Source organism: Petaurus breviceps, unplaced genomic scaffold, assembly GCF_028583685.1.
Source record: "Petaurus breviceps papuanus isolate PSGF00001 unplaced genomic scaffold, PetGlider_PUasm1.0 176, whole genome shotgun sequence".
NCBI classification, from domain to species: domain Eukaryota; kingdom Metazoa; phylum Chordata; class Mammalia; order Diprotodontia; family Petauridae; genus Petaurus; species Petaurus breviceps.
Window position 1 is genome coordinate 9,033,456 of NW_027185771.1, and position 27,197 is coordinate 9,060,652.

General features: G+C 40.7%; 1 protein-coding gene across 5 annotated transcripts in view; it reads left to right on the forward strand.

Annotated features, from left to right (window-relative positions):
• Positions 1 to 27,197, forward strand: part of FBXO31 (F-box protein 31) — an 87,046-nt gene that overhangs the window by 23,530 nt on the left and 36,319 nt on the right. For 3 of the 5 annotated variants that reach the window (XM_069085601.1, XM_069085600.1, XM_069085599.1), the window contains exons 2-3: positions 19,326 to 19,397; positions 24,465 to 24,551. In XM_069085601.1, the coding sequence (XP_068941702.1) occupies positions 24,497 to 24,551 (55 nt within the window). In that variant the 5' untranslated portion in view covers positions 19,326 to 19,397; positions 24,465 to 24,496. The remainder of the gene's footprint in view (positions 1 to 19,325; positions 19,398 to 24,464; positions 24,552 to 27,197) is intronic. The other 2 variants (XM_069085602.1, XM_069085603.1) reach the window with 1 other exon arrangement.

Here is a 27,197-nt window from a genome sequence, read left to right on the forward strand (position 1 = left end):
GTCATCTGCACATTTCACTGTCGGTTTTTCAGTTACGGAAGAATTCTTTTATTATTCTTTTATTAACATTGCAGTATATTGCTCTCATCTCAGATTCCACATCTTATATGAGTTCTTGTCTCCCTGCTAACTAGTGAGTGCTTCTCCCCTGTCCATCTCCATCCCCAGATTACCTTGTGTTTACTTTTTATGTTTATGTATATGTTGTTTTTCCTGAGAGAGCAGGGATAGTTTAATTTTTCTTTGTATCCCCAGTGGCTAATACAGTGCTTTGTGTCCAGTAGGGGTTTAATAAATGCTTGTTGACCAATTGCTTTTGATTCTGCTTCCCTCTGAATCAGTTCATCTAACTCCATATTTTTCTGAATTGATCATTTTTTTCCTTCCTATTAATAGTCCATTACATTGATATGCTGGAGTTTTTTTAGGCCATTGCTCAGTTTGTTTCTTCTAGTCCTTTGCCACCAGAAAGTATCCTGCTATATGAATATTTTGTTATATATCAGACCTTTGTTATATATTGGACCTTGTTATAATGTATAGACCTTTCTGTTTTTATTTAAGTGAGATCACTGAGTCAGAGCAGATGGAAATTTGTTACTTTTCTTGAACAGTTACAGATTTTCAGAAGGGTGGATCGGTTCACAGTTTTACCCACAGGTTATTAGTATGCCTGTCCTCATTCCCTTTCCATCATTGACTGTTCCTGTTTTTTATCATCTTTGTCAATTTGCATGCAGGGTATGAGGTCAGAAGCCTCAGAATTGTTTTCAGATGGCCATTTAGACTCTGATTTTCCATTTGTAAAACTTTTGAGTGTTATTTGTCAGGGGATGGCCCTTTATATTCTCTGTGTAAATTCCCTTTATACCTTGCATAGGATAACTTTTTTGTCAGTGATATTATAGCCCATTTTGTGTGTAATTTTTTTTAAACACCCATTGAAGCACTCAATCCTGTATGTTCCTGTAACAGCCCAAGGAAGGGAAGTATGGTTGTCCAAATACTCAATTAATTCTCAGTTATCTTGGCAAATGTGATAGAATAGTAGCATAATCTTAAGCCACAGCCAGTTAAAAAATTATTTATATTTAGCATCAAAATATGTTTTTGTCACTCAGTTATTGTAATTATAGCTGATATTCTGGGAATTCACAACATTTCCAAACATACTGTAAAGGTACTTTACCATAAAGAGCTGATGGAAGAATAAACCTTTCATCTGACCTCCAGCTTAACTTCCCTAGTACTCTCTGCTAGAGGGTAGAGGGTATAAGCATAGGTGATGAGGAAGTGGGGAGAGGAGGAGCTCATGGGGAATAGCCTCTATTTTTTCTGTAAACTAGGAACAAGATTCTGAGCTGAGAGTGTGGTGGGAGGGGAGCCACAGGAGGTTTGGTCTGAGTCTCACTGGAGATAAGGAGTGATGAAAAGGTTTTCAAGAGCCAGGTGGATAATGGGACAATAAGTTGATAGGTGGTGGTGGTGGTGGTGGTGGTGGTGGTGGTGGTGTAGAGGGATTTCCTGGTAGCAGTGAGGACCCAGTTGAGGTTGTGAAACATAAATGGCCAGAGAAGGTGTGTGGGGGAGGGGGAAACCATGTTTCAGTATAATTGATAGATAAAAGGAATGGGAAAGGAAAAGGTTTAGAATGATAGGAAGTTTGTTGCCATATGGAACAGGCATCCTAAAGGGCATGGGGGTGGAAGGGGGGTTGGGTGGGGACTCAGTGATGTTTGAAACTTTGGAGTGGGAAGGCTGAAGATGGGAATAAGGAATCAGGAGGTGGGGAGTGGGGAATGTGGTTGGGATGATGATCTACAGGGAATCAGAATTACTAGGATGTGAAGAGTATGATTGAGCTGAGGGTCCCATTCCTCTTCCCAAAGGAATCTTGGAGGTAGGTGCATGATGAGAGTGGTGGTGCATGGTCCAGTGATTAGATGGGAGGTCGGGAGGTCATGATTCCCTAATTCTCTTCTCTCTAAAGGGTGGCTGTAGGCTGCAGCCAGAGGGGAAAATTGAAGTCTTGGAGGTGAAAGAAATCCTGCAAGTCATCACTTTCTCTTCCCCTTCCTTCTAGGGACAGACACAATAGGAGATGCAGAGCCTGAGGTCAAAGGGAAAGTTGTTGCTGTTTGCCTGGGAGATTCTTGCCTCCCTTGTAGGAGACTGGGCAGGAAGCGGGATTTAGAAGTGGCCTTGTGCTCTCACAGATGGAAGTTTTTGCTTTTGGGTTGTTGGAAGATGCTTGTGTGGGCAGGTCCTAGTCACCTTCCCTCAGGAGACACAATGCATAGTGGATGGAAGGGCCAAGGTTTGGTCAGAAGATTTGGCTCTTCTCTTTAGAGAATCCTGGAAATCCAGCAGGCAGCATCAGAAGTGGTAGACTCCCTGAATGGGAGACAGTGACTCTGGGGCATGTGGAAGGTCCTGGGCCCCTTGCTGCCTCCCCTTGGGATACTGCTACTGCTCCCCAGCCAGAGATGGAAGGTCCAAGGTGGGTGGTTGATGAGACTCCCATCTGGGGTATTGTTTGGTTATGAATGCTGCATTTTTTAGGAACAGTGTTGATTACCCAGAGTACATTCAGCAGAGGGCAACCAGGATGGTTAAGGCCCTTGGAATTGTGCCATATGAATTGTATCAAATGTGTCCTCTCCCATTCCTTTTATCTTGAAAGAATTAGTGTTGTTTAGCTCTCCTTGGGGAAGTTGAGTTATATCTCATTTTACACAGAATTGGTAGCAGCTGCAAAGATGATTTTGATTCCGTGTCAGGAAAACCTTCCTCCTGATGAGAGCTATCCAAAAGTAGTGCTGTGTTTTCTGGGTGATAAAGATGGGGGCCTGACTGGAGCTGGAATGATGCCTTTTAAGATTCCTTGATTTTCTGACCTTTCAAAGGAAGGTGCCCTAAGGCCTGGTGACCACTTTGTTGTTGTCCTTTGTGCTCAAGGAGAGGACCAAAATGACATCCCTCCATCGGAGTCAGAGTGTGCAGTGTGTCTGACTGCAGCTGATCAGACCAGTACGAGCTCAGAATACTCTCCCACAGGTTGGTCCACATGAACATTTGGAGTGGAGATGACTCTCTAAACATGCACATTGGTGACCAGTTAGAGAATAAAACAGAGAGGTGAAGGCGTAGGACCTCTAGGATTTCAAACTGGGAGCTACAAGGTAATAGTGATAATATACATAGACACACAGGGAAGTTTGGAGGGGCATCTGGTCTGCTTAGGGGGAATTCAGCTCAGTTCAACAGGCTTATGGTGCCCACTATGTGCAAACACTGTGCTGGTTTTTTGTGGGGTACAGAATTAAGAAGAAAAATTATCCCTGCCCTAAAGGACCCTGTATTTCTCTAGGAGGGATATGCCCCCTATAGAGGTAAGTGTGTAGGTGATACCTTTAGAGGGACAACAGTGACAGTGAAAGAGATGAAGAGGAGTCAGTTAAGCTGAGTATTGAAGGATGTGGGGGACTCTTAACGAGGCAGAAATGAGGAGGTCTGTATTGCAGGAAGGTAGAATGCCAGAACATGTGATCTCTCCTCATTGAGCTGCAACTGCCTTTTGTTTTATGGTTTAATTTTTAGTAGGAATATCTAGATTGTTGTGATCAAGTTTCGCCAGTAGTATGTCCTCTTGTTGGTCATGGGGTAAGAATCTCATGCAGAAACTTACAACATGGACAGACACAAGTAAGTAAATACAAGGAATTTTAGGAGAGAAATTGCTAAGAGCTGTGAGGATCACAAAGGCCTTGTGTTGGTAGTTGTGTCTGAGCTGCTCTTGGAAGAAAACGAGGGATTTTACAAGGTATGGGAGAGGAGGGCATATAGCCCAAGCATAAAGGGCCCACTTGTGTGAAAGCATGGCTGTGGGAATAGAATATTGTAGTAGAATACAAGGGGACTAGCCTGTTTGTGAATGCTTGCAGCATAAGATTGGAAAGATAGATGGGAATGAATCTGCAAAGGGATCAGATGCCAGTTTGAAGGGTTTGTCTTTTATCCAAGAGGCAATAGGAATCATTGGTGATTTTTGAGTAGGGGGTGGTGGTGTGATATTGGAGCTTAACAAAGGTAATCAAAAATCCAATGAGATTCCCCCAAGAGATGGTATATACAGATAGAGAAGAGCAGACGGCACAGGATAGAACTGGGGGGCATTTGCTTGGACTCAGGCACAGGACATGGACAGTGATTCAGGAAAGGAGATCGAGATGGCACAGTCTCACAGAGCAGTGTCACAGAGAAATGAAGGAGGGAAGAGCCTGGCCCGGGTAGAGCCAGGGGAGAGTCCATAGTGGTGAAAGTGGCAGAAAGATCTAGACAGGTGAGAGTGGAGAGAAGGCCATTGGATTGAGCAATCCAGAAATTGGCCATAGCCTTGGAGATATTGGGCCTGGTTGAACAGAATTATCAGGTGCCAGATTTTAAGGGAATGAGAAGTGAATAGAAGGCGAGGAATGAACGAAAGGATTCTAAGAGAGTGGGCTGTGCAAGGAGTGACTTTCTACTGTTGCTTGTGGCATCAGATGGCAGGTTACCAGACTCATAGAGGTAGAGCTGGAAGGCATGTTAGACGAAATTGGAGCCCAGGGAGGTTCAGTGCCTTGCCCATATCTTGGAATATAGGCCCTGTAATTCCTGAGCCAGTGCCCATTCTGTGGTGCCATGCTGGATTTGTGTTTTTAAAGAAGGCAGTAGGGGAAAAGCCAGGAGATAAAAAGAGATTAAAGATGAGAGAAGGGGCTTGAAGGCATTTATTTGCCTAGCATATGCTCCAGATACCCATCTTAGAGCAGTACTTCAAAGTTGGCTGATTTTCCTTTATCCTTTGGCAGTGCTTTTGTTTGGAGATTGGCATGGAAAGCTTTTTTAAACTTCAGTCACTTGTTAATGATTCAGCATGTGGGAGTAAGAATTGCGTTTTATTTATGTTCCCTTTTGTTTGCATGATCTCATCAATTATGGGTGGCAAGTATGTCTTTATTCCATAGATCTTAAAGCTTCCATATATTCAGGTAAGAAATTTGAGGCAAACAGATGGCTTTGGTCTGAGCAAACATACATGTTCCCTGACATCTAGAGAGCAGTTTTCTGTATTGCGCTCCTTCATGGAGGGTATTACTAACCCAAGTGCTTGAATTGACAACCTGCAATACAGAGATCTATTATTTACTTAGAAGGCACAGCCTGAATGCATCGCTGCACTGCTTTTCATCCTCATCTTACTCAGCAGGATAGAATTGTGACTAGAGGGAAGGATGTTTTGTTGCTAGCAAATGTAATTAACTTCAAAAGCATTTAAGGGTAGAATTTATACAATGGAGAGGCTGCTTTCAAGTTGGTCTCAGCTACTATTTTGAAAAATAATTTTTCTCCTCACATTAGGTAAATGTTGAACATTGTATTTTTCTTTATAAGGTAAGTTGAGTGAGTCAGGAATTATTTTAATTTTTCCTTTTTTGTATGCATCAGAACTTTTCAGGAACATTAGGGAGCACTTAACTGGAGAGTTGCTTTGTTTATGGCATTGATCTCTAACATGTTTTATCTCTTCTCTGATCACCAAATACATTTCATGTACACATATGTACAAATATAATACATGTACATACATATATATATATTTCATTTGCTTTTACTGTTTATTTTTTCCCTTGATCTCAAAATTACCATTTGATAACAAGATACACCAAATTTTCTGGTGTCAGTGTGCAATATATAACCCAGACTTAAAAACATGGGGCTCCACCCTAATTTCTTTTCCCTACCATGTTCAGTCAGTATTAAGCACTATTGAGTTTTCCTAATTTTTTTTTTTACCTTCCTTTTCATTTGCCCTACTTACTTAAACTCTATTTTTGTTCCTCAGCTGCCTTGTGTCCTGACCTTTAAAGTAATTTCCTAACTAGTCTCTTTGACAATAACTTCTCTTCATTTTATTCTACATGCTACTACCAGGGTTTTCTAAAAACACTGTGTTTGGCTTATTTGCTTCCTTGCTCAGCAACCTTCAGTGGCTTTTTAAAAAAAATTAATTTATTTTTAGTTTTCAGCATTCACTTCCATAAGATTTTGAGTTCTGAATTTTCTTCCTCTCCCCTCCCTAAGATGACATACAATCTGATATATCCATTCATATTAAAAATATTTTCACATTAGTCTTTTTTGTAAAGAAGAATTAGAATGAATGGGAGGAACCACAAGAAAGAAGCAAAACAACAAAAAGAGCAAATAGTAAGCTTCAATCTGCATTAAGACTCCAGAATTCTTTTTCTGGATGTGGATAGCATTTTCCATCATGACTCTTTTGGAATTGTCTTAGATCCTTACATTGCTGAGAAGAATTAAGTCTATCAAAGTTAGTCATTGCACCATGTTGTTGCTACTGTGTACAATGTTCTCCTGGTTCTGCTCACTTCACTCAGCATCAGTTTGTATAAGTTTTTCCAGGTTTTTCTGAAGTCTGCCTGTTCATCATTCCTTAAAGCACAATAGTGTTCCATTACATTCATATACCACAACTTATTCAGCCATTCCCTAATTGATGGGCATCCCCTCAACTTCCAGTTCTTGGCTACCACAAAAAGACCTAAATATTTTTTTTCCACGAGGCTCCTTTTCTTTTTTCATGATCTCTTTGGGCTACAGACCTAGAAGTGGTGTTGCCGGGTCAAAGGGGATGCACAGTTTTAGAGCCCTTTGGGCAGAGTTCCAAATTGCTCTCCAGAATGTCTGGATCAGCTCATAAATCCGCCACCAACAACGGCATTGTGTTCCAGTTTTTTCTACATCTCCAACATTTATCATTTTCCTGTCTTATCATGTTAGCCAATCTGATAGGTGTGATGTGGTACCTCACAATTGTTTTGATTCACATTTCTCCAATCAATAGTGATTTATGTTTTTTTTTTTTTTGGTCTTTTTGGAGGGGGAAGGTAGGGCACTTGGGGTTAAGTGACTTGCCCAAGGTTACCCAGTTAGTAAGTGTTATGTGTCTCAGGTTGGATTTGAACTCTAGGGCAAGAGCACTATTCACTTTCGTCACCTAGCTGCTCCAGTCAATAGTGACTTAGAGAAAATTGCCTGTTCATATCCTTTGACCATTTATCAATTGGGGAATGTCAATGACTTCTTGCTCATATAATCAGTTATAAATCCTGAAACCTGCTGTACCCATTGGAAAGGTCTTTCTAGGCTTATCTCTGAATACTCCCATTCATTATTCAGGTAGAGTGGATGAATCACTGGCTTGGGACCAGGATCCTAGGGCTTTAAACTTGAACTGTCTGAGCTTTACCAGATCTGTGACAACAGGCAAATGTAATCTAACTTCTGACCTTCCTCTTCCTTATCTCTCTAGGGGGATAATAATGTGTAGCCTGGCTCCTCCCAGGATTTTGTGAGAATCAGTCAAATTAAGTTGATAGTATACATGAAAGTGTTAATTTAATTGTATAGGGCTTTATAAATATAAATTGCCAGCATTTTCTTCCAGCCAAGCCATCTTCTTATCCCTTAAAAGTGCTGTCCACATCTCTGCACGGATGTCAGACCATTGCCCATACCTTCAGTGCTTTTCCCCATCCTCCCAAACCCTTCGCTTCTCCAGGTTCTACCCTTCCTTCAAGGTCTTTGGTTCTCTAGAACTATGCCACTGTGGCTGTTGTAGCTCTCCCCGAGACTCCTGGAGTACTCATTGTGTGTACCAGCAGTTCTCAGAAAGGTAGTTGTTCAGTAAGCATTTTGGAATCCCTGAGATGGTTTTCAGGAGGTCTGTTAAGGGAAAAAAGAAACATTCCCCACCCTACCCCCCCCAGCAAAAAAAAAAAAAAACCCAAACTATTTTCATAATAATACTAAGACATTTTAATGTCTAATATGGTGACAATTGTTAGATATAACCTATATGAACAAAAGCATTTGGGGGGGTGGTCCTCAATTTTTAATAGTCTAAATTGGTCCTGAGACCCAAAAGTGTGAGAACTAATGGTCTGTGCAGATATCTGACAACCTCAACCATCTGGAAAGTGATGGTATCCACTCATATTCCTCGGTTGACTAACTGTAAATCTTACAAAACAACATAAGGTTTTGTATCTTCCCACCATTGCTTTATCAAGGTGTTCAATATTAGTAATAGTTTATACTTTAAACTTGACAAAATTCTTTGTATATATTATTCCTTCCTTTGACCCAACAGTGATCCTGTCAACTAGGAAATAGCAGTAGTATTACTATCCTCATTTTACAGATGAGGAAACTCTAATCTACTTGTCTGGTAACTCGAAGTGCCACAATTCAAACCTTTGGTGTTCTGATTGTTAAGTATAGGACTCTGCAGAACACCACATTGTGAGTCTCCCCAGGGTCACTGAATGACATAGATTCATCTAGGTTGGGTTTATTTTGCTGTCTGTAGTTTTTTTCTATTTGACATAATCTTACTTTATGTGCCAAAGGTCACTTCTCTATTGATTCCATCCATTCCATGATAATTGTTCATCCCCCTACTAGGGGTAAGGCACGGTGGGGATACGAAACAAAACAGTCCCTTCCCTTCCATGCTGACCTTCCCTCCCTCCACAAATAACCCATTTTTAATTACTTTTAACTTTTTTTTTCTTTTGGGAAGCTTTAAATGTATCCTAATTTTCCCCTAGTTATTTCATGATGGTTTTTATTTCTGTTAGGAGATTCTCTTTTAATGTGCCTTTTGCTTGAGAAGGCATTTCTGAGAACTGTGGCCTGGCACCTTAGCTCTAGAGAGGTCTTTACAGTCATGTCCTTAGGTATTGTGACCCAAGGCAGGTGGGTAGGAGTGTGTACTCCTTTATTACCCAACACACCGGTACTGGAATTGGAAATGATACACCTGGTTTCCAGTAAAAGCAATGTACTTGTGAAAGAGTTCTGGGTCTGAGCAGGACATAGCCTTGCAACAAAGCATATTCTGTTATTAGTGTCCCCAGTTTGGAATCTGGTCTTCTACTGCCATTTTCCTTTTAACTGGGATTCTTGTGTCTTATCTTTCCCCTCTCCTCACCATTGACTAACAGCCACCACCACCTCCCAGACTCTTCCATTGCCTCTTCCAATATCTGTCCATTTAAACGATTTTTGAATGAATTAAAAACAGCATTTCAGTGCTTACTTTGTGCCTCATTATACTATGTATTCCTTTGGAGCAGGGACTATCTGCCACCCCTTCTTTGTCTTGTTCCTCTCCTCCCCAGCCTACCCAAATCCTCCCAAGCACTTAGCACAGTGCCTATCAGGGGAGGTGCTTATCAGTGTTTACTGACTAATATTTTAATGGCAAAACCATGTTCAGGGGAGTGGTAGCTATGGAGAAATGTCAGTTGAATGGCTGGAATGGTAATTATTTGATTACTGTTCTCTGAACTAGAGTTAGAAACTGAAAAAGATGACTGGTGGTGGTCAGTGCAGATATCTAGTATGGAGATGGAAGGAGTGTGGTGGGTTTGGGGCTCTGTAGACTAGGGGAAAGCTCCTCAGTTGGACCCTGGGATCCAGGGAGATTAGCATGTAGGCCACTAATGGAGTGGAGATGGTTAGGGACTTTTGGTGACATGGCCACCAGCAGCACAATATCCCAGGATTGTTTCACTCTCCAGCAGAGATCTGGACGAGCTCTGGGAGGAGCAGTGTCGAGGTGAGGCCTGCACTTTAGGGGACACACTCTACATCAGAGACTGCATTTGGTGGGAATCACTAGGCAGCTTTGGTCACACCCTTGACAAGGGGGAGTTTTTCAACATCCTAAGTTCATCATCATGATTATGAATTTGGTATTAAAATAGAAGTTGAAGTTCATTTTTATTCTTTGAATTTCATCATCTTTCTCAAAGAAAAGCAATGTGGTTGGTGTAGTGGAGAGACCATTCACTTTGGAATCAGAAAATCTGGGATTTTAAATCCTAATTCTGCGTTGTGACTTCATGACAGAGAGTTTTTCCTGTAGAGAATTCTTTTTGTATTTGTTCATCTGTTCATTTTGTTTTATGTAATTGGAAACTCACATTGTTTATCTTAAGTGTGTGAGAGGAATGGAGTTGGATCTTTGCCCTCTGGCATAAGCTTCTTGGAGATTTTCTAGTTAGGGGTTCTTAACCTGGAGCCCTTGGACCCTTAAGAGGTCTGTGGATAGATTTTAGTGGTCTTTGTATTTGGATGGGGAAAAAAATGATTTTGGTCTTGAATTTCATTAATCTCTAATTGAACTTTAGCACTTTATTTATTTTAAACCACTGTTCAGAGGAATCCCTAGTCTTTACCAGACTGACAAAGGGCTCCTTGACACATGAAAAAATGGAGAACCCCTGATCTCATTCAGTCTTTGCCATTTACATACACAAGACCTGAAGCCCACAGTGACTTCACCAAGGCTACAAAGCTTTTCATTGCTCCTCCAAACATCTGATTGAGTTCTGCTTACGTGAAGAGTTCGTTTGGTTGTTGAATCCCTAAACATCTGTCTGGGGGTAGACTCTGACTTTTCCTGCTACTTCTGCTGCCTGTACCCCGGTTTAGTCAGTTCAGATAACAGATTATTTCAGATATGTGATAAAATAGTTTTAAGCAAACACCAAAAGTAAGAGAGTTCAAGCTGTATAAAGCTTGGAGAGTTGTTAGAACCTTTGATGGGTTGAGGTTTTGGGCCAAATTTCCATCTTGTATTACTATTTGTAGTTTCTGTACATGGTCTGCCAATTGTAGAGATGAGCTCAAACTCAGAGCCAGTTTGTACAAAATTCTTTGTACCCTTTTTGTACCCTTTGTACCCTTTTTGAAGACCTTTGCTTTGGTAATCAGGCTTTTTGGAAGTCAAATTTTCTCGGAAAAGGGAGCAGAGCTTGATACAAACAAGTTTTGAGTTTGCAAATCATAAACCTTTGCCAATCAGTAATTGACTCTTCTTTCATCATTTAAATTTCTTTTTAAGAGACCTAAGCCATACTGTCTCAAAGCATTTCTAGTTCAGTTAGTCAACATTTACTAAGTGCCTACTATGGGCTGCATTGTGCTGAGTAATGAAAATACAGAATGCTGTGAATATTATCTGTATGTATGTTCTTTGTTCAGGGGTAGGTCTGTCCTTTTGTCATTTTATAATAACCAAACAGGTTCAGATATGTATATTTGAGTGTAATAGCAAGGTTATATGGAAATAAGAAAAAAATCTGCAAGATGGAACAAAAAACTCCAAACAGAAATATTTGCTAATGCCGACCCTAACACTGTGTATTATTCATTTAGCATAATAGAACCTATCTTGTTGATTGTTTTGTGTTGCTTTTTGACTTTTATAACTTGGGTTTATTCCTGTTTTTTGTCTTTACATAATACATATGTAAACACATACATATACACATCAGCCAGTTAATAAAGCACTTAAGCCCAGTGCCAGTGGGAATACAAATACAATGTGTGAAACAATCTGTTTGAAAGAAGGGGGAAGGGAAAAGGAAATAAACATTTATATAACATCTCTTATGTGCCAGTGTTAGAAGCAGTTGTTTTACCAAAAATCCCACCTGGCTAAGAGTGAATTTAGAAAAAAAGATTATTATTTCACACAGGTGACTTGACCTCTAAAACTTTGTCAAAAAGGCCAGGCGCAAGCACACTATAGTTACAAAAGCCCTTTTATAGTTCATCCAGATTCGAATTGAATCCCATTGGTCAAACATTCCAGGGTTCACTAAACCCCACCCCTTGATTCCATTTTCTCATTTCCACATTTCAATTCTCCCCTCCCTTCTCATCTTCATTTTTCTTTATACTTAAATAAAGACCAAAAGTGCTTCTAGTCTCCTCCCCTTTAGTCTGCATCAGATAAAAAAGAAGGATTGCTGAGAAAATTGAAGAAAGCCTGAGTTTGAAGATTAGAACCCAGGATATCAGTGATAAAAGTCCCATTATAACTAAGACAAGTCTGGATGAATGGGCTTCATTCTTTGTGAACCACACCTGGTCTGACAGTTTTGAAATACTGGAAAAGGCCTTCTCAGAGCAAAGAAAAGTAGTAAATATGCCGATTTTCAGGCGGCCAACATCCCCCCATTGTCCTTTACAAGCAGTTTTGTCTTTGACATTAGCCATCGGTATGAATTATAATTTCTGTGGAAACAAATTCAGTCATACCTTATACCAGGTACTGTGCTAAATGATTTTAAAAATATCTCATTTTATTCTCATAACAACCTTGGAAGGTAGGTGCTGTTATTATCCCCATTTTGCCAGCAAGGAAACTGAGACAGGTAGGTTAAGTGGCTTGCCCAGGGTCACAGAATTAGTAAATGTCTGAGGCTGGGTTTGAACTCAGGATTTCCTAACTCTAAGTGCAATTCTCTGTCATCTGTGGCACATTTATTATTTTTTTGAAATATAGCTCTGAAAAAACAGGCTTTAAAAAAATGATTTTAAAGGGGTCTGATATTCTCTGGACCAGTCTTCTGTGTTTCAAATGAAGCTACTTGACTGTGCCTGTAAAACCAAATCCCTCTGGCTTTCCTTGAGTGACCAGTAATAGCCCTCAGCCCACCCCTCTGTGGTTCATTGTTGTTTTAAGTTTTCATAGCTTAGAATGAGCATAAACAGCAATTATTTTCTGTTCTGGCTTCAGAAACTTGAGGATGTCTTCCTTTCCCCATTGATATTTTTGTGATAGTAAATTAGGCCATCTTTCCTTACTATTCTCACATAGTCTTTGGATGGGGTTGCTTCAGACAAACTGAGGCCTGGGACAGATGTTGATTTAGGAAGGCCAAGGTTACCCACTAGATCCTGGGCCACAGGACTCTGGAGGAGAGAGTGATTCTCTGCCTGACTTAAATCCAATTCACTTGCAGGTCAAGACATCACCCTCTCTGTGTTATTTATTATTCCTTTTCTAGAGGGAAGGACAAACAACAGCAACCAGTGGTCCTCATCTTCTGAGGCGGCAAGAGGAGGCAGACAGGTGTATACAGAAGTGAAGAGAATAAGTACAAAGGAGTTCATGGCAGGGCCCTCTGGGAAGGATGGGAGGCTGGAGGAGGGGATCAGAAAAGACTGCCTATGGGAAGTGATGCTGGAGGTCAGTCTTAAAGGAAGAAAGGTTCTATGAGGCAGAGGTAAGGCACAGAGAGGGGATGTAGGGAGTGTCATGTGTGAGAAGCACAGAGGAGACCTGCTTGTCTGGCACACAGTGTGGAGCTAGAAGGGTGGGTCGAGGCCAGGTGGTGAAAGACTTAAAAAACTTCACAAAAGTGTTTATATTTGGTTCTAGAGGCAGGCATTAGGGAGCTAGCCGCTAGATTTTATTGAATGGGACAATGGCATGGTTATCTTTGTGCTGCAGCTGTGCAGTAGAGAGTGTAGATTGGAGTGGGAGGTCCATTTAGGAGGTAGTGGTAAGAGTCTAGGAGAGAGGCCAGGAAGGCCCCCTCTAAAAGGGACAACTGTGTGAGGAGAGAGGTGGAATCCAGAGCCAGAGATTGGGGGTAGGAGGGTAAAAAACATGAGATTTGGCAGCTGAATTGGCCATGTGGCATTGTGTAGACTGCCCTTGTGACTGTGCCTTCTTGACTCTACATTGTATCATATGAGCCTTCCCATATTTCTTTGAATTCTTTAGATTTGTCTCTGCATCCAGAGAAAGAACTGATAAATATATGTATAGAATAATTTTACACATACACACACACATTTGTGTCTTAATGGTAGCCATCTCTAGGTGGGGGTGGGGTGAGGAAAAAAAAGAAATTTACATGTTAACTTTATTACATATTTAAAAGGAATAGCAAGTTGTACATAACAGATTTGTAGCTTTATGTGCAGTCATCTTTTTTATTATGCTATGTCATGGAATTGTTTTATTCCATAAATTAAAAATAAAATAAAAATTAAAACAATTTATCTTAAGGCAGAATATTTCATTACATTTGTTCATTTACTTCCCAGTTATGGAGTACCTAGTTGTGTCTTTCCTCCCCTGCCATTAATCTTTGTATAATCTTGGTAAAACTTGGAAAACTCTGGGTTAAAGAGATGTGCATATTTTTGTAACTTCTTTGGTACAGTATTATTATTTTTTTAAAAAGCTGGACTAGTTCCTAATCCCATCAATTTGCTTTATCCCTCCTGGGTCAGAGGTGGTTTGTTAACCTTTTATTGTTTTTTTCCAGTTTGATAACAGTGTCAGTTGGAATCTTGGTCTTAACTTGCATTATGTTGATTTAGAGATTTTGAATGTTAATGTGGTGGTCGGGAACTTGTGTTTTTTTCAAAGACTGCATGTTCAATGTTTTCTCTTTGCTTATTGAGTGCAGCATCACCAGCAGCCTATTGATCATTTCAGACTGGATCTCCTGTAGACATCTCAAGTTCAACATGTCCAGAACAAAACTCATTATCTTTTCCCCCAGATCTAGCCCATTCCCAAATTGGTCTGTTTTTGGCAAGGGTACTACAGGTCTTCCATTTTTTCAGGCCTTAACCTTAGCTCCTCATTCTCCTTGGCCTTGTGTATTCAGTCCCTGCTAAACCTTGTCATTTCTATGGCATTATTGCCCCATCATCTCTCACAGACACCACCTTAGTTCAGGACCATCTGCCCCTCCCCATTCAGGTCCTTCACTGAGTTGCCAAAATGACTTCCCTTAAGCACAGGTCTGACTTTGTTACTTACTCCCTTGCCCCTTACTCGCTAGTGACTCATTGTTGCTCTTAGGATCCATTATAAAAACTCCCCCTTTGGACTTTGAAAGCCCTTTATAACGTGCCCCAATCTGCCTTTCCAGCCTCATTGTACATTGCTTCTCTTTATTCCTTCTGGAGTCCAGCTAACCATTACCATGAATATGGTTGGAATAAACTCTGGATTCTTCGAAGTTATGCAGCTCTTCATGCATCTCAAGATCCCATCCTTTTTTTTTTTTTTTGGGCATTACTTTGGGACCTCTTTGACTTGACTTGCTCCTGGAAGTTCATTCTGGCGAAAACCTCACCATCCTGCAAGATCCCATCATCCCATCAGGGCAGTCTGCCCTGCCCCTCAAAAACTCCAAACACCCCATTTTAAGAGGGAGCTGGACTCAGAACACCACCTTATTTCTCACATGAGGTGAGAATGTCTGCAGTACTTTGGGACTTCTTTGACTTCCTCCTCATAATGCTTTTTAGTTTCTTGTTGGGTGTTGTCTATCCCCATTTAATTTGTAAACGCCTTAAAGGGCCTGTCTTTTTTCATCTTTGTGGCACCAGCTCTAAGCACAGAGTCTGGAATATAGGCACTTAATAAATATTTATTGACTGACAGACTTGTGAAGTTTATTTCTTATACCCCAGTGGAATGCTTTACATTTATCCATGTTGAATTTCATCTTAGATTCCATCCAATAATCCTTTTGGATTCTATCATCCCAAGTGTTAGATATCTTTCCCAGCTTCAAGTTATCTGCATATTTGATAAATTTACTGCCTATGTCTTCATCCACGTCATTGATAAGAAAGTTAAACAGCCCAGGGCCAAGCATCCATCCATAAGCATTGTAATCTTCCTGCCTTGTTGACATTGAACTAATAACTGTTTTTGGAGGTTGGCTATCCAACCACTAGGGTTCATCTTCTCCACATTAACAATGGGAGATACTTCAAAAACTTGTCTAAGGTCACTGTAAATGATGGGGCATTCCTGTCATCTCCTAGCTTGATCATTGATAACCTTGTCCAGAAAGGATACCGGGCTCCTCTGGAGTGACCTGTTCTTGATGAGACTGGGCTGGTTCATGGTCTTGTCTGGGTCCCTTTCTAGCAGTTCTGCCAGTACCATCTTAAATGAGCCCTTCTTTCTAGAATTCTCCCAGGAATTGGCAATCAGGCTTATTGGCTTTTAGTTTGCAGTCTTTGTTTTCTCTCTCTCTCTTTTTTTTTTAAATTGGGATATTTCTCCAGTTCTGTGGCCCCTTTTTGGTTGTCGGTGATCTTTCCATTGTCCCTGCTGGGGGCTTATTAATGACATCTGCCAGTTCATTTAGCTATAATCGGAGAAGGTGACTGGGATTTACAGAGGGTGTCTAGGTGCTCTCTTACCCTCTCTTTACTGATCTTGGGTGATAATAATAGCTAGTATTTATAAAGCATTTTAAGGTTTGCAAAAACAAATCTCCCATTTGATTGCACAACAGCCCTAGGAGGTAGGTGCTGTTGTTAACATTTTACAAATGAGGAAACTGAGGCAGGTAGAGGTGCAGTGGCTTGCCCACTGTTACCCTGCAGGTGAATGTCTGAGGCCAGATTGGTCCTTTTAATTCTGCCATTTCCAAGGTAAACGTCATTGCAGAGAAAACAGAAGCACTTGAGCTTGTCTATCCTCTCTGATAGTTATTTCCCACCCCCTTTTCTCCCTTTTTTCTTCCAATAGACCTAAAATAACCCAGACAGACTTATTTTATTGTCCATCCCTTCCCTGACCAGCCTGAGTTTATTGGAGTTTTAGCATTCCAGATACTATTTTTTTTTTTATACCAGTTCTTCTGAAAAAGTTCTGCGGATTTTAGTGGACAGTAAGCTGAAGATATGATACATCAGACAGGAAGGAACATGTAAATTTTGGATGCATGCATAGAGGCACTGAGTCCAGGAATGGGAAGGTGTCATTAGTCCTGCTGTGTCCTTCCCTGATCAGAACATTTTTGCAGCAGTAAATTCAGTTTGGGGCTGATAAGCCAAAGTTTGCCCTGTGGATGACCAGTGTGATGAAGGGCCTTCAAACTATATGAGATTTGTTTGGAGAAACTGGAAGAGAGAGTACTTAAGTAAAGCAATATAATAGTTGTCTTCAAGTATTTGGAGGGCTGTCTCTTAGAACAGTAATGATAGCTAACATTTGTAGAGCGTTTACTATGTGCCAGGCACTGTGCTAAGGGCTTTTGTGAGTATTATCCCATTTGGTCTTTATAACAGCTCTGAGATGTAGGTACAATTGTGATCTCCAGTTTACAGATAAGGAAACTGAGGCAAACAGAGGGTAGTGACTTGCCCAGGGGCACACAGCTAGGCTGTATGTAAGACTGGCTTTGAACTTAGGTTTTCCTGACCCCAGGGCAGGTATTGTATCCACTGCCACCTAGGCTGTTCTTTTTGGCCACATGGTTTCAAAGATGCATAGGGATAGACTTTTTTTCAATTAGAACTGCCCACAACTAGGTGGCACAGTGGATACAGTATTGGCCTGGAGTCTTCCTGAGTTCAAATCCAGCCTCAGACATTCACTAGCTGTGAGACCCTGGGCAAGTCACTTAACCCTGTTTGCCTCAGTTTCCTCATCTGTAAAATGAGCTGGAGAAGGAAATGGCAGACCACTCCAATATCTTTGCCAAGAAAATTCCAAATGGGGTCACAAAGAGTTGGATACAGGTGAAAATGACTGAACAGCAAAAGTGGAATGGGCCCCCCTCAGAGAATGTAGTGGGATTCTGCTCTCTGAGGGGTTTCAGACCAAAGCTGTACTGATACTTGTTGCACATGTTGTGTTGTTGGGGAGAGTCTTGTTTCAGGTCTAGGCTGGGCCAGATGGCCTTGGGGGTGTTTGTGATTCTAAAGACATGTCTCAGCCCCATCTTCTTGCCTTTTCATATCGTATCGATTAGCTAAAATTGGGTCCTATATTGTATTGTCCAAACCTAGAATCAAAAGTTACTGAGATCAGATTTTGGCATCTATCAATTTAAGATTTGACCATTGGTTTTAGTCATTGGATTGTCTCTACATTTGGCAGGGTTTTTCTTAACCTCTTTTTTTTCTACTGCCCACTAAAGAACTAAAAATAGTATGGATTCCTGTGGATGACATTTTAGTAACAGTGTTCAGAATTAGCAGGATGGGACAGGCAGGCATTGCTCACCCTATTTGGCCCAGAGTTGTATGATGGTATAAGCAGCCAAGATTCTGCCAGTTCTAAAATTGGTGGGCAACTACTGCCCAAGTGGTGCCAGATTGAAAGCATTGAAATAGGTCACATATATAAATACACATATTCATGTATGTATATATATCTAGTAGATTTTTATAAAGGGGAAATAAGGGAGCCCAGGTCCATAGAGAAGGGAGTTGGTGCTTAAATCAGTGTCTAATTGGTTCCTCATTTAGAAACAACAGATTTTCAAGTTGTCCATTCACACAGCAGCTTTGGGTCTTTGTACTGCTTGCTGCCCTGAATGAGTGAATGGATGGATGTAAAAGCATTTGCTAAATGTGTATATGTGCTAGGCACTGTGCCATGGGAGTGACTGGAAAACCTGGAGTTTTGGGGTTTTGTTGTGGGTTCAGGAGTTTAAGAAGGGAGATGTTTATGAAAATCAGCCTATGTTCCCCGGCTTGTCTACTTCTCTTTTTCCCTGCTTCCTCCTCCTACTTGAATCTTATTTCATTTTGTCAGACTGTAAGGTGCCCTGAACATAGTAGCCGCTTACATGTCTGTTGAATTGTATTGTCTAAAACTGCCAGTTAACACTTCATTAGAATTAAACATATTTCAAAAGATTACAAATACCTATTGTCTGATTAAGGGGCTATAATACATTCACTCATTTAGTAGCAGGACTTCACCCAGACTGCTTTCCTTTTAATACCTTGCTTAGATCTTCTGTATTGAGGGACCGTGAGTTTTGATTGTGGAAGGAGAGCGAAGGTGGTCATTTTAAGGATGAGTACTTCGTGTAGGACAAAGCACAAAGTAAACTTTGGTGGGACCACATTGGGGGAGTTTTAGGCTGTCATGAGAGTCTTGGGGACCTAGTGAAAGGGACTCTGTTCCAGAAGACTGGAGGATAATGCAGAAAGATAAGAGGCCAGAATGTTTCAGAAATTTTCCCTCAAGACGCTCTTGTACTCATTTTTTATATTTTTCCATATTCTCTTTTTTCTGTTCTATTATATGGTCCACAGTTGCCCATGGCAGCTACAGTAGAGGTTGGGTAAATATTTCTTGGGATACTTTGGGAGTATAATCACCATGAAAATGGCGCTCTTCTAGATAGAATCCAATTTCCAAACAAATGCACGTTAGGAACACAACCTGTTCATGGGGTAGACTTTAACCTTTACTGGAAGTGCACAACTTTGATGGGTGTTTAGTTCTGGTTGACTGACACAAAGTGGAACAGTGGGAAAATTCTAAACCATCTCTACAAAGCAGGACAAGTTGAAATTTGATGGAGTGAAGATTTTGGTTTCCTTATTCCCTGTTTTTTTCTTTGTGCTTTTTTGAATTTAACTTTTTGTAAATTTCTATTTTTTTTCAGAGTATGGTGTATGTGAAAACTTACGAAAGCTGGAGATTACTGGTGTGTCCTGTCGAGATGTTTATGCCAAACGTGAGTTAGTGCATTTATTATCATAAATATTTCTGTATGAAAGTCTCTTTTTTAACTCAATTTCAGCTTTGATTAATAGATAAAATATGGTCCATATTTGGTAGTCCCATCTTTCCAGCACTTCCACTTAAAGCTATTAGGAATTTGACACCATTTAAGTGATATAACACTAGACTTGATACCAATAATTACACATTTGCTTCTTATTTTTCCCTTATATTCATATTCCAGTTATGTAGGCATTCTCATTTTTCAGCCTACTCTGGATAAGAAATTGTGTGCCTAGAAATCAAGGAGCTTATGTATTGCAAAGTTCTAGGGTTATTTGGAGCAACAGTTGCCTTTTTTTTTTAAACCAATTTATGTTGTGATTTGGGGAATGCTCTTTGATTCCCTTTTCAAGGATCTGCTGCTTGTTTAGATTCATGGGGAGCTTTCCTCTAGTAGGCATCCAACCCAGAACTTATTAAACTTTGTGTAGGATAGACTACAATCTAAATGAGAAGTCTTCCCTTTTCAGAAATCCTTTAGCCATGGCTTTCTTCCAATGGAAGCTGGCCTTCAGAATCATTAAGTATGGGACCCTGGTGCCCATGATCTTACTCTGCTTCTCGGGACTTCACATTGGACTGGAGGACAGGTTCTTCAGCTTTTATCCAGAGGCTAGGTGACGCCATACTGCATAGAATGTCAAGCTTGGAGTCAGGAAGACTCATCTTGATGAGTTCAAATCTGCCCTCATACACTTAGCAGCTGTGTGACCCTGTCGGCTTCAGTTCCTCAATTGTAAAATGAGCCAGAGGAGGACATGGAAAACCTAGGATCTTTGTCAAGAAAACCCCAAATAGGGCCATGAAGACTTGGACACAACTGGAACAGCTGAACAGATTTCTTAAACTTTTGTGTCAGGGACACTTTGGTAGTCTGATAAGCCCGATTATGGATCCCTTCTTAGAAGAAATTTTTAAAATGTAAAAAATAAAATACTTAGGATTACAAAAGAAACCATATATGGAAATAGTTATAATATTAAAAAAAATAATCCCACAAACAATTCACAGACTCTAAGCCCAAAGTATTTTTCGACTTTAAAATTCCATGATCCTTTTTTCCTTCCTACTTTTGCTTTCCTACAAGTGAAATTTCATATAGAGGAAAAGGCAAATATCATCTTTACTACCTCTTCCTTATTTTACTTCTTCCTTCTGGAGTTTGGGCTCCTGTTCAAATATAGCTGGAGGCTGCTAAGGGGAACAGCGTAAATTGTTATCAGCTGTTATTTTTGCTTGGATTACTTGTTGGTAATAAGTCATCAACCTGAGGGAATGGGACACAGCAAAGAGGTTGCCTTTTTTGTCTGTTTTAAATTAAAATTTAACAGGTTCTTTTTTGGGAGGCACAGTTTGAAACTGTGGAGATTATCTATGATGACAGACTTAAATGGGTGCCTTAGAAAAAGCACCCAGTGAGCAGAATTGGGCACCAGCTCATGCCCTCTTTGAAGACAATTCAGAATGGAGGCAGAGGGAGAAAGAGTTCTGCTTCTGTCACTGCATCAATTTCTTTCCAGATTTCTCTGAAACTGTCCCTTTTGTTTTTTCTTACGGCATAGTAACATTCCTTTACATTCCTAGATCATAATTTGTTCAGCCATTTCCCTAGTCGATGGGCAGGCGCCCCTTTAGTTTCTGGTTCTTTGTTATAATACAGAGAGCTGCTATACATATATTTGTAAATATTGGTTCTTTTTCTTTGATCTCTTTGGGGCCTCATGATGACATCGTGAGTAGGGTCTGTGACTTTGGGGGCACTGAATTGTTCATACTGCTATCCAGAATGACTGGACTGATTCATCCCTTCACCCATGGTGCCTTAGGGGCCTTTTTAGTCTCAGTCCCAGAGGACAAGGTAGAAAGGGAGAAGCAGAAATTCTACCTTTTAACTTTGTTAAGTGTGAGGAAGCTGTTGCAAAGAGACCATCAGCAGCCATCTGGAGCCTGTTTTGGCACAGGTTTTGCTGTGTGTTGGAGTGTTATCCAGGATTCTGTTCATGAGCAGATTCGTTTTCCATCGTTCCTATCAGGGGTAGATTGTCCCTACACTGAAGGTTCTGCCCCCAGGACAGACCTCCCTACCCCTGAGCCTGTCAGGTTTGGCAGGAAAAAAGTACAGAATCTTCCTGTCCTGGAGTTGTTCTCTAATTAGGAAGACCTCCAGTTGGTCATCTATTAGCCACGAACTGCAGTGAGCAGCATTTGGGGGAGCATTGGGCCTGCAGGCAGAGGACCTGAGTTCAAGTTTCATCTCTGATACTGTTTACTTAGGTGACCTTGGGCGAAGGGAATGAGTGTTGATAGAGCAGCTGCTCTGTGTCAGGCACTTTGCTAAGCACTTTACAAATACTCTGTGGTTTGGGGAAAGTAAATTCCCTTTTGTGGCCTCAGTTTCCTCATTCATTCAGTAGGGTCTTTGCCTGGGTCCCTCCCAACACTAGGTCACAGTAGCCCTGTGGTCTGTGGCTGCTTGTTTCCAGGGGAGCTGATGTCGCCATTGGTGCACCTCATGCCCTCATCTCATGCCAAGTTCCTTAAGGGAACTTGAGTAATTTTTAATCCTAGTCTTTCAGGGGGATGAATTGATTATTCTGTTGATTTCCTATCTTCTTGAAAACTCTTGGCATTGAAGGAGTTATGTACCCCAGATTAACTCAAGGCAGTGTATGCTACAGTGATGAAGGAGAGACCAGGTAGTTAAGAGTGGGTTTTAATCGACTTCCTCTTATCATTTTGCATGTAGTTCCTGTAATGTGCCATTTGTCCAGAACATACAGTCATCCTTCTGTTCCCTAACTTGAGACTCTTGCTTTTTCTGGGGTTCTGAGTAGCTTTTCACTGTCCTCCCTCCTGGGTACTTCTGTAGTCCTGCTGGCGAGGTCCTCATCTCCAGTCACATTTCAGGGACACTCTCAGTTTTTCTCCCCTGTTCCCCTTAGTCTTTTGTCTTCTGTAGCTTTCCATCCATTCCTGATTCCCTGGACTCTTATATGTGTCCATCCTGCCTTTTGTTCTCAGACCACAAGGCAGCCCTGGCCTGCCCAAAGCTTACTTCTTACACATATTCCTACAAATCATACAGATACACATGAGATAAACATCTTCCTAAAAAATCGTATGTAAATATCTTACTCAGAATACAGGCTTTACAATCTGGGAATCCAAGTTCACATTGATCTAGGTTCACTGTGATATTTCTCTGCCTTATATGACTTTAAGAGGTAATTTCACCTCTTATGAGAATTAGTTTTCTATAAAACTAGGGGCTTAGAACTATCTAAAGTTCCTTCCAGTGCTAAATTCTTTATTCCTATGAATCTTGAGTATTTGCTTCTTAAGCCTAAGTCTTTGGATATTAAGCCCTTTGCTGAGTGCAGAGGATGGAAGACCATCTCTGCCCTCAAGGAGCTTATGTTCTAATAGGAAGAGACCTTAGAACTAGGAAGGATATGCTGCTTTAAGGTCTGCCAGGTGATCTACACAGATTTTATCCTCGTGCAGTCCAATGTTGTAAGTGTTGTGATTTTCTCCATTTACCTGTGAGGAAACTGATGCAGAGAGAGTGTGCCTTGTGCAGGATCACACAGCTGATAAGTGTCTACAGTAGGTTTAGAATCCAGATCATCCTGACCACATGTCCAGCCTTGGTTGTTTTATTTAAAGCTGAATTTAATGCAACAAAATGGATCTTCTCAGTTGTATTATTCTTTGGAGCTGGTTATGGTGATTGGCCTATGCCATCCCAGGCTTCCCTCAGAGAACCGAGAGGGCTTATCTTTACGTCTTAAACTTACCTATAATAATAGCACTAATTTTGTAGAAAATCTCTTGATATTTTCCTAGTAGTTATTTGGTGCCATATGACCTTAAGAAGTATACAGATGAGTGATGTAAAACTCTTCCTGGCTGATTTATCCAGGCTGAGGGTGTAGGAGGTTGCCCAAGCATTGGCCTTTGCTTCTGTGGGAGAGTGGATCTGGCCAGCTGCTAAAGCTAAGGGAGGAGAAAGGTGTATATGGAATTGAGTGGGGGGGGGGGGGGGAGGAAGGGAGAGAGAGAGAGAGAGAGAGAGAGTGTGTGTGTGTGTGTGTGTGTGTGTGTGTGTGTGTGTGTACATCAATGTAATGGAGGAGGGTTGGGGGAAGTGTTGTATATAATGAATTTTGTAGTTTATAGAAACAATGACATTGTTACATTATAGACACAAAGCCTCCACAGAATGTTTCTGGTTAAGGAACCTTGAAATACTTAAGCCGACATAGATAGGAGCCCACTTTTCTGTTGCTTTTTAGAACAGGAACAGCTATTTTCAGGGCAAAATCAATTTAATAGTTTGACCAATTGAATTAGCAAAATGGAGATAGTATTTCTTTTGCTTTTTCCAAAACCATAACAATGGGCAACCATATCTAATTTTATAAGAGAGTTCCAAGGAAGAATTTACCTTACCATAAGGACAGGTGGTAGAAAGATAGCAAATGTTGCTTGTCAGATCTTGGCCTCTCTGCTCAGATCAGCAAAGTTGAACCTGAAGTTAACCTTCAGCTACATGAAGAGGGTCTCTGTTTGAGTCATTTGGCTGTCCACTGTCAGGGAAACCATTTCCATTCTTTTTCACTCCTGCCTCTTTCAGGCTCTTGTTAATTTCGTTTATCTCTAGTTAAAAAAGGTTATGCCCAAACTGTTGAAATGGGAGTGGGGGAGTGAGAGCAATCTGTCACTTAAACAAGGTAGGGGAACCTAGAGAATTGTTGTAAAAACGTGTAATATCCCATTCTGGGTTTATTGTCGTCCTTTGGAGGACAGTTTTCCAGAATTGGGTGTGCAGGTCAGGACTGAAGCCCTTGATGAGAAGATGATGAACTGTTTGTACTTTGTATTGTGCTTGGTGAACCTAAGTGGTTTTATATTTAGCACTAAAGAGGAAGAGACCTTTACATCCTATGAAAATGTGTATATAGTCATGAAAATTGGAAACATCTTCTTTAGTACTTTCCCTGCTGTGTCTGTTCAGGTATAAATCCACGAGTGAAGTCGGGACGTTTTATGAAAATTCTTCCCGATTACGAGCACATGGAATACAGAGATGTTTACACCTGCCGTACGTACTTGCTGCCAGCTGATGCTTTTTGCAGAGAGCACGCCCAAGATGCTGCATGATGATCCTAACACACAGAGAATGTTAGGATTGTGCTGATCTCAGAGCAAGCTGATGATCACTTTGGCTTTTTTGCTGCTCATCACTTTTCAGGAAGATGTCCTATTGTTTTGGTTATAGAGAGTATTTCTGGATGGTTGGCATTGGTTAAAGTTTAGTAGGCTTGGGGAGTAGTTCTTTCTCAAGTTTCTGACATTGCTTTTGATCAGTAATAAGACCTAGGAGCCTACCATTGATGGCATTTTCAAAGTTTACTGCAGAAACTCTGTGCTGAAAAATTAATTAGGTTCATACAGGATCAGAGTGGGGAGAATGAACAGAAGCCCTCAAGTCTTTTTTCTTCCCCTCATAGTGAAGCTCAGGCAGCTCACTTGTTCTAAATGTTAGTCATCATTTTGCATTCGAATTTTCGGTGGCCTCCCTTGCTGAATTTATATCCTTCATTATATAGTATGGCAGTTGGATCTTTAAAAATCTTTTGGACCCACATAATGTTAACTTGCCCTCAAAACTTACACTGACCCTCCCTACTTTCATCAGGGTCATCTCCATCTGTTATCCTAGGTAGTTATCCTAACTGCTTCTCATTTAAGAGAATGAATCAGAAATCCTTCCAGGGTCTATGTAGGATTTTAAGGTAAAGTTATCTGGATTGGTCTAACTATACTTTTTATATAATTAATGCAATTATAAAGAACTTTGGGAGAGGCAGTGGATAGGGAGCCAGCCCTTGGAGTCAGAAAGACCTAGGTGTGAGTCCTGCTCCCAAGACATCTAGCAGGTCACTTAGCCTTCTAGGAGTGCCTTTGGCAATGAAACTCTCTTACACTATAAGTTAGAGGTCAGAGTTACTGATTTAAGTGAGTAGGAGTTTGCCACACAGATGAAATTAGAAGATCAAACAAGTGCAAAAATGTATTTCTGTAGATAATAAGCTGAAAAAAGTGAAGTACAGTAATACTGGCTCCAAGTAGGTAAAAGGGGACAGAGGCTTTTTTCATTATTGACCATTCCTCTACTCTACCCCCACTGTACCTCTGCCCCATTCCCTCCTCTTCACCCTCCACCCCTAAGCCTTTTCAGCTATGGAGTAGAGTCTAACCAGGAGAGATACTTCTAAAGATGTAGAAAGAAGCTCAGAATTAGCTGAAACCAGCCTTGAAAACAGTGAAGACAGGGTAAAGGTGATGGGAAAGTAAGCTGATTAACAAAGGCACTTAAGGAAGTCATAGGAAGAAGGGAGGGGGGAGTTCAAGAAAAGGAAGGAGGAGCAGTGGTGGAGCCCACCCCCAGTGATGAGGGGTGCCAGGGGCAACAGAAGGGCCTCAGGCTGCTGCCTGCAAATAGACTTTGAGCATATTTCCTATGTGCTATGACTTTGTGGTTGTGGGCTTTAAAAAAATAGGATATTAACTTTTGTTACTAAAGCTCTTGTTAAATGGAAGCAGATCTAATTACTGATTTTAACAAATGATTTGAGTGTTAAGATCTGTTCAATATTTAATCCTTTTCCCCTCTGGGAGCTTGTTTTTTGGCAAAAAGAATTTATGATTTGTAAATTTTTCTAAATGTTCTTAAAATCTGGTATTCTAACTTTTATATTTATATTGGGAATAGCGGTTCCTTATCTCAACATAGGAACATGACAGCTTTTGACATGTTGAGTGACAGAAAGCTGAGATTGTTTTATGGCCAGGTATACCCTGTATTTTGTGTTATGCTGTGACCTTTCCTAAATTAAATTGATTTTGATGAAGTAAGATGCACTTATAATGAGTAATAGGAAATTGTTGTAAATTGTCTCAAATGATTTTTCTGAGTTGGGAAAAGAAATATTTTAGCTAGAGCTGAGTGAAAGAACCTAAAGAAAGTGGAGATGTAGGTAATGATCTTTTGAATTATTTTACGAGGAGCATGTTTTATTCTTGAGTGTTTAATACCTTATTGCATGGTCTGTGGGTTTGGATATTTGTTTTATTAATAACCAATCTTAGATAAAATATCAGGGCAGCTTTTTGGTTTCCCTCATTTTGTGATCTGTAATGTTTTTTCCCTGCCCTCTCCCCCCCCTTTTTTTTGGTAGTTGCATTGCATGTCCAAGTCACATACATAAAAATAGAGACTTTAAAGGGTTTAAAATAGATGTTCAGGTTGAGACACTGCAAAGTCCTTTTCCCTTCAGGTCTTCCTGTTGGTGTGAGTATGGTTAGAGAGCTCTTGCTCTCTCTCACAGCATTGTCCATCTGAATAAAAACCCCTTGGGAGGAAATGTGGATCTTCCTTCCCAGATGTCATGTTCTAAGGATTTCTTTCCAATGTAAGTAAAACAGCAAGTTATGGTAGAAAGAAGATGGGACTTGAAGTCAGGAGACTTGAGTTCTAGACTTGGCTCTGTCCCTGACTGCCCAGGATGGGGCTCTGGGGGCGGCATTTACTTAAGTGATGTTGCCTCACCTGTAAAAGGATTTGTGAGGATCAGATGAGATGGGAAAGTGCTCATGAAAGTGTCTGGATGAATGAAAAAGCATTTGCACAGTGCTTCCTAGGTGCCTTGCAGTGAGAAGAGGCAGCTGATGGTGCAGCAGATAG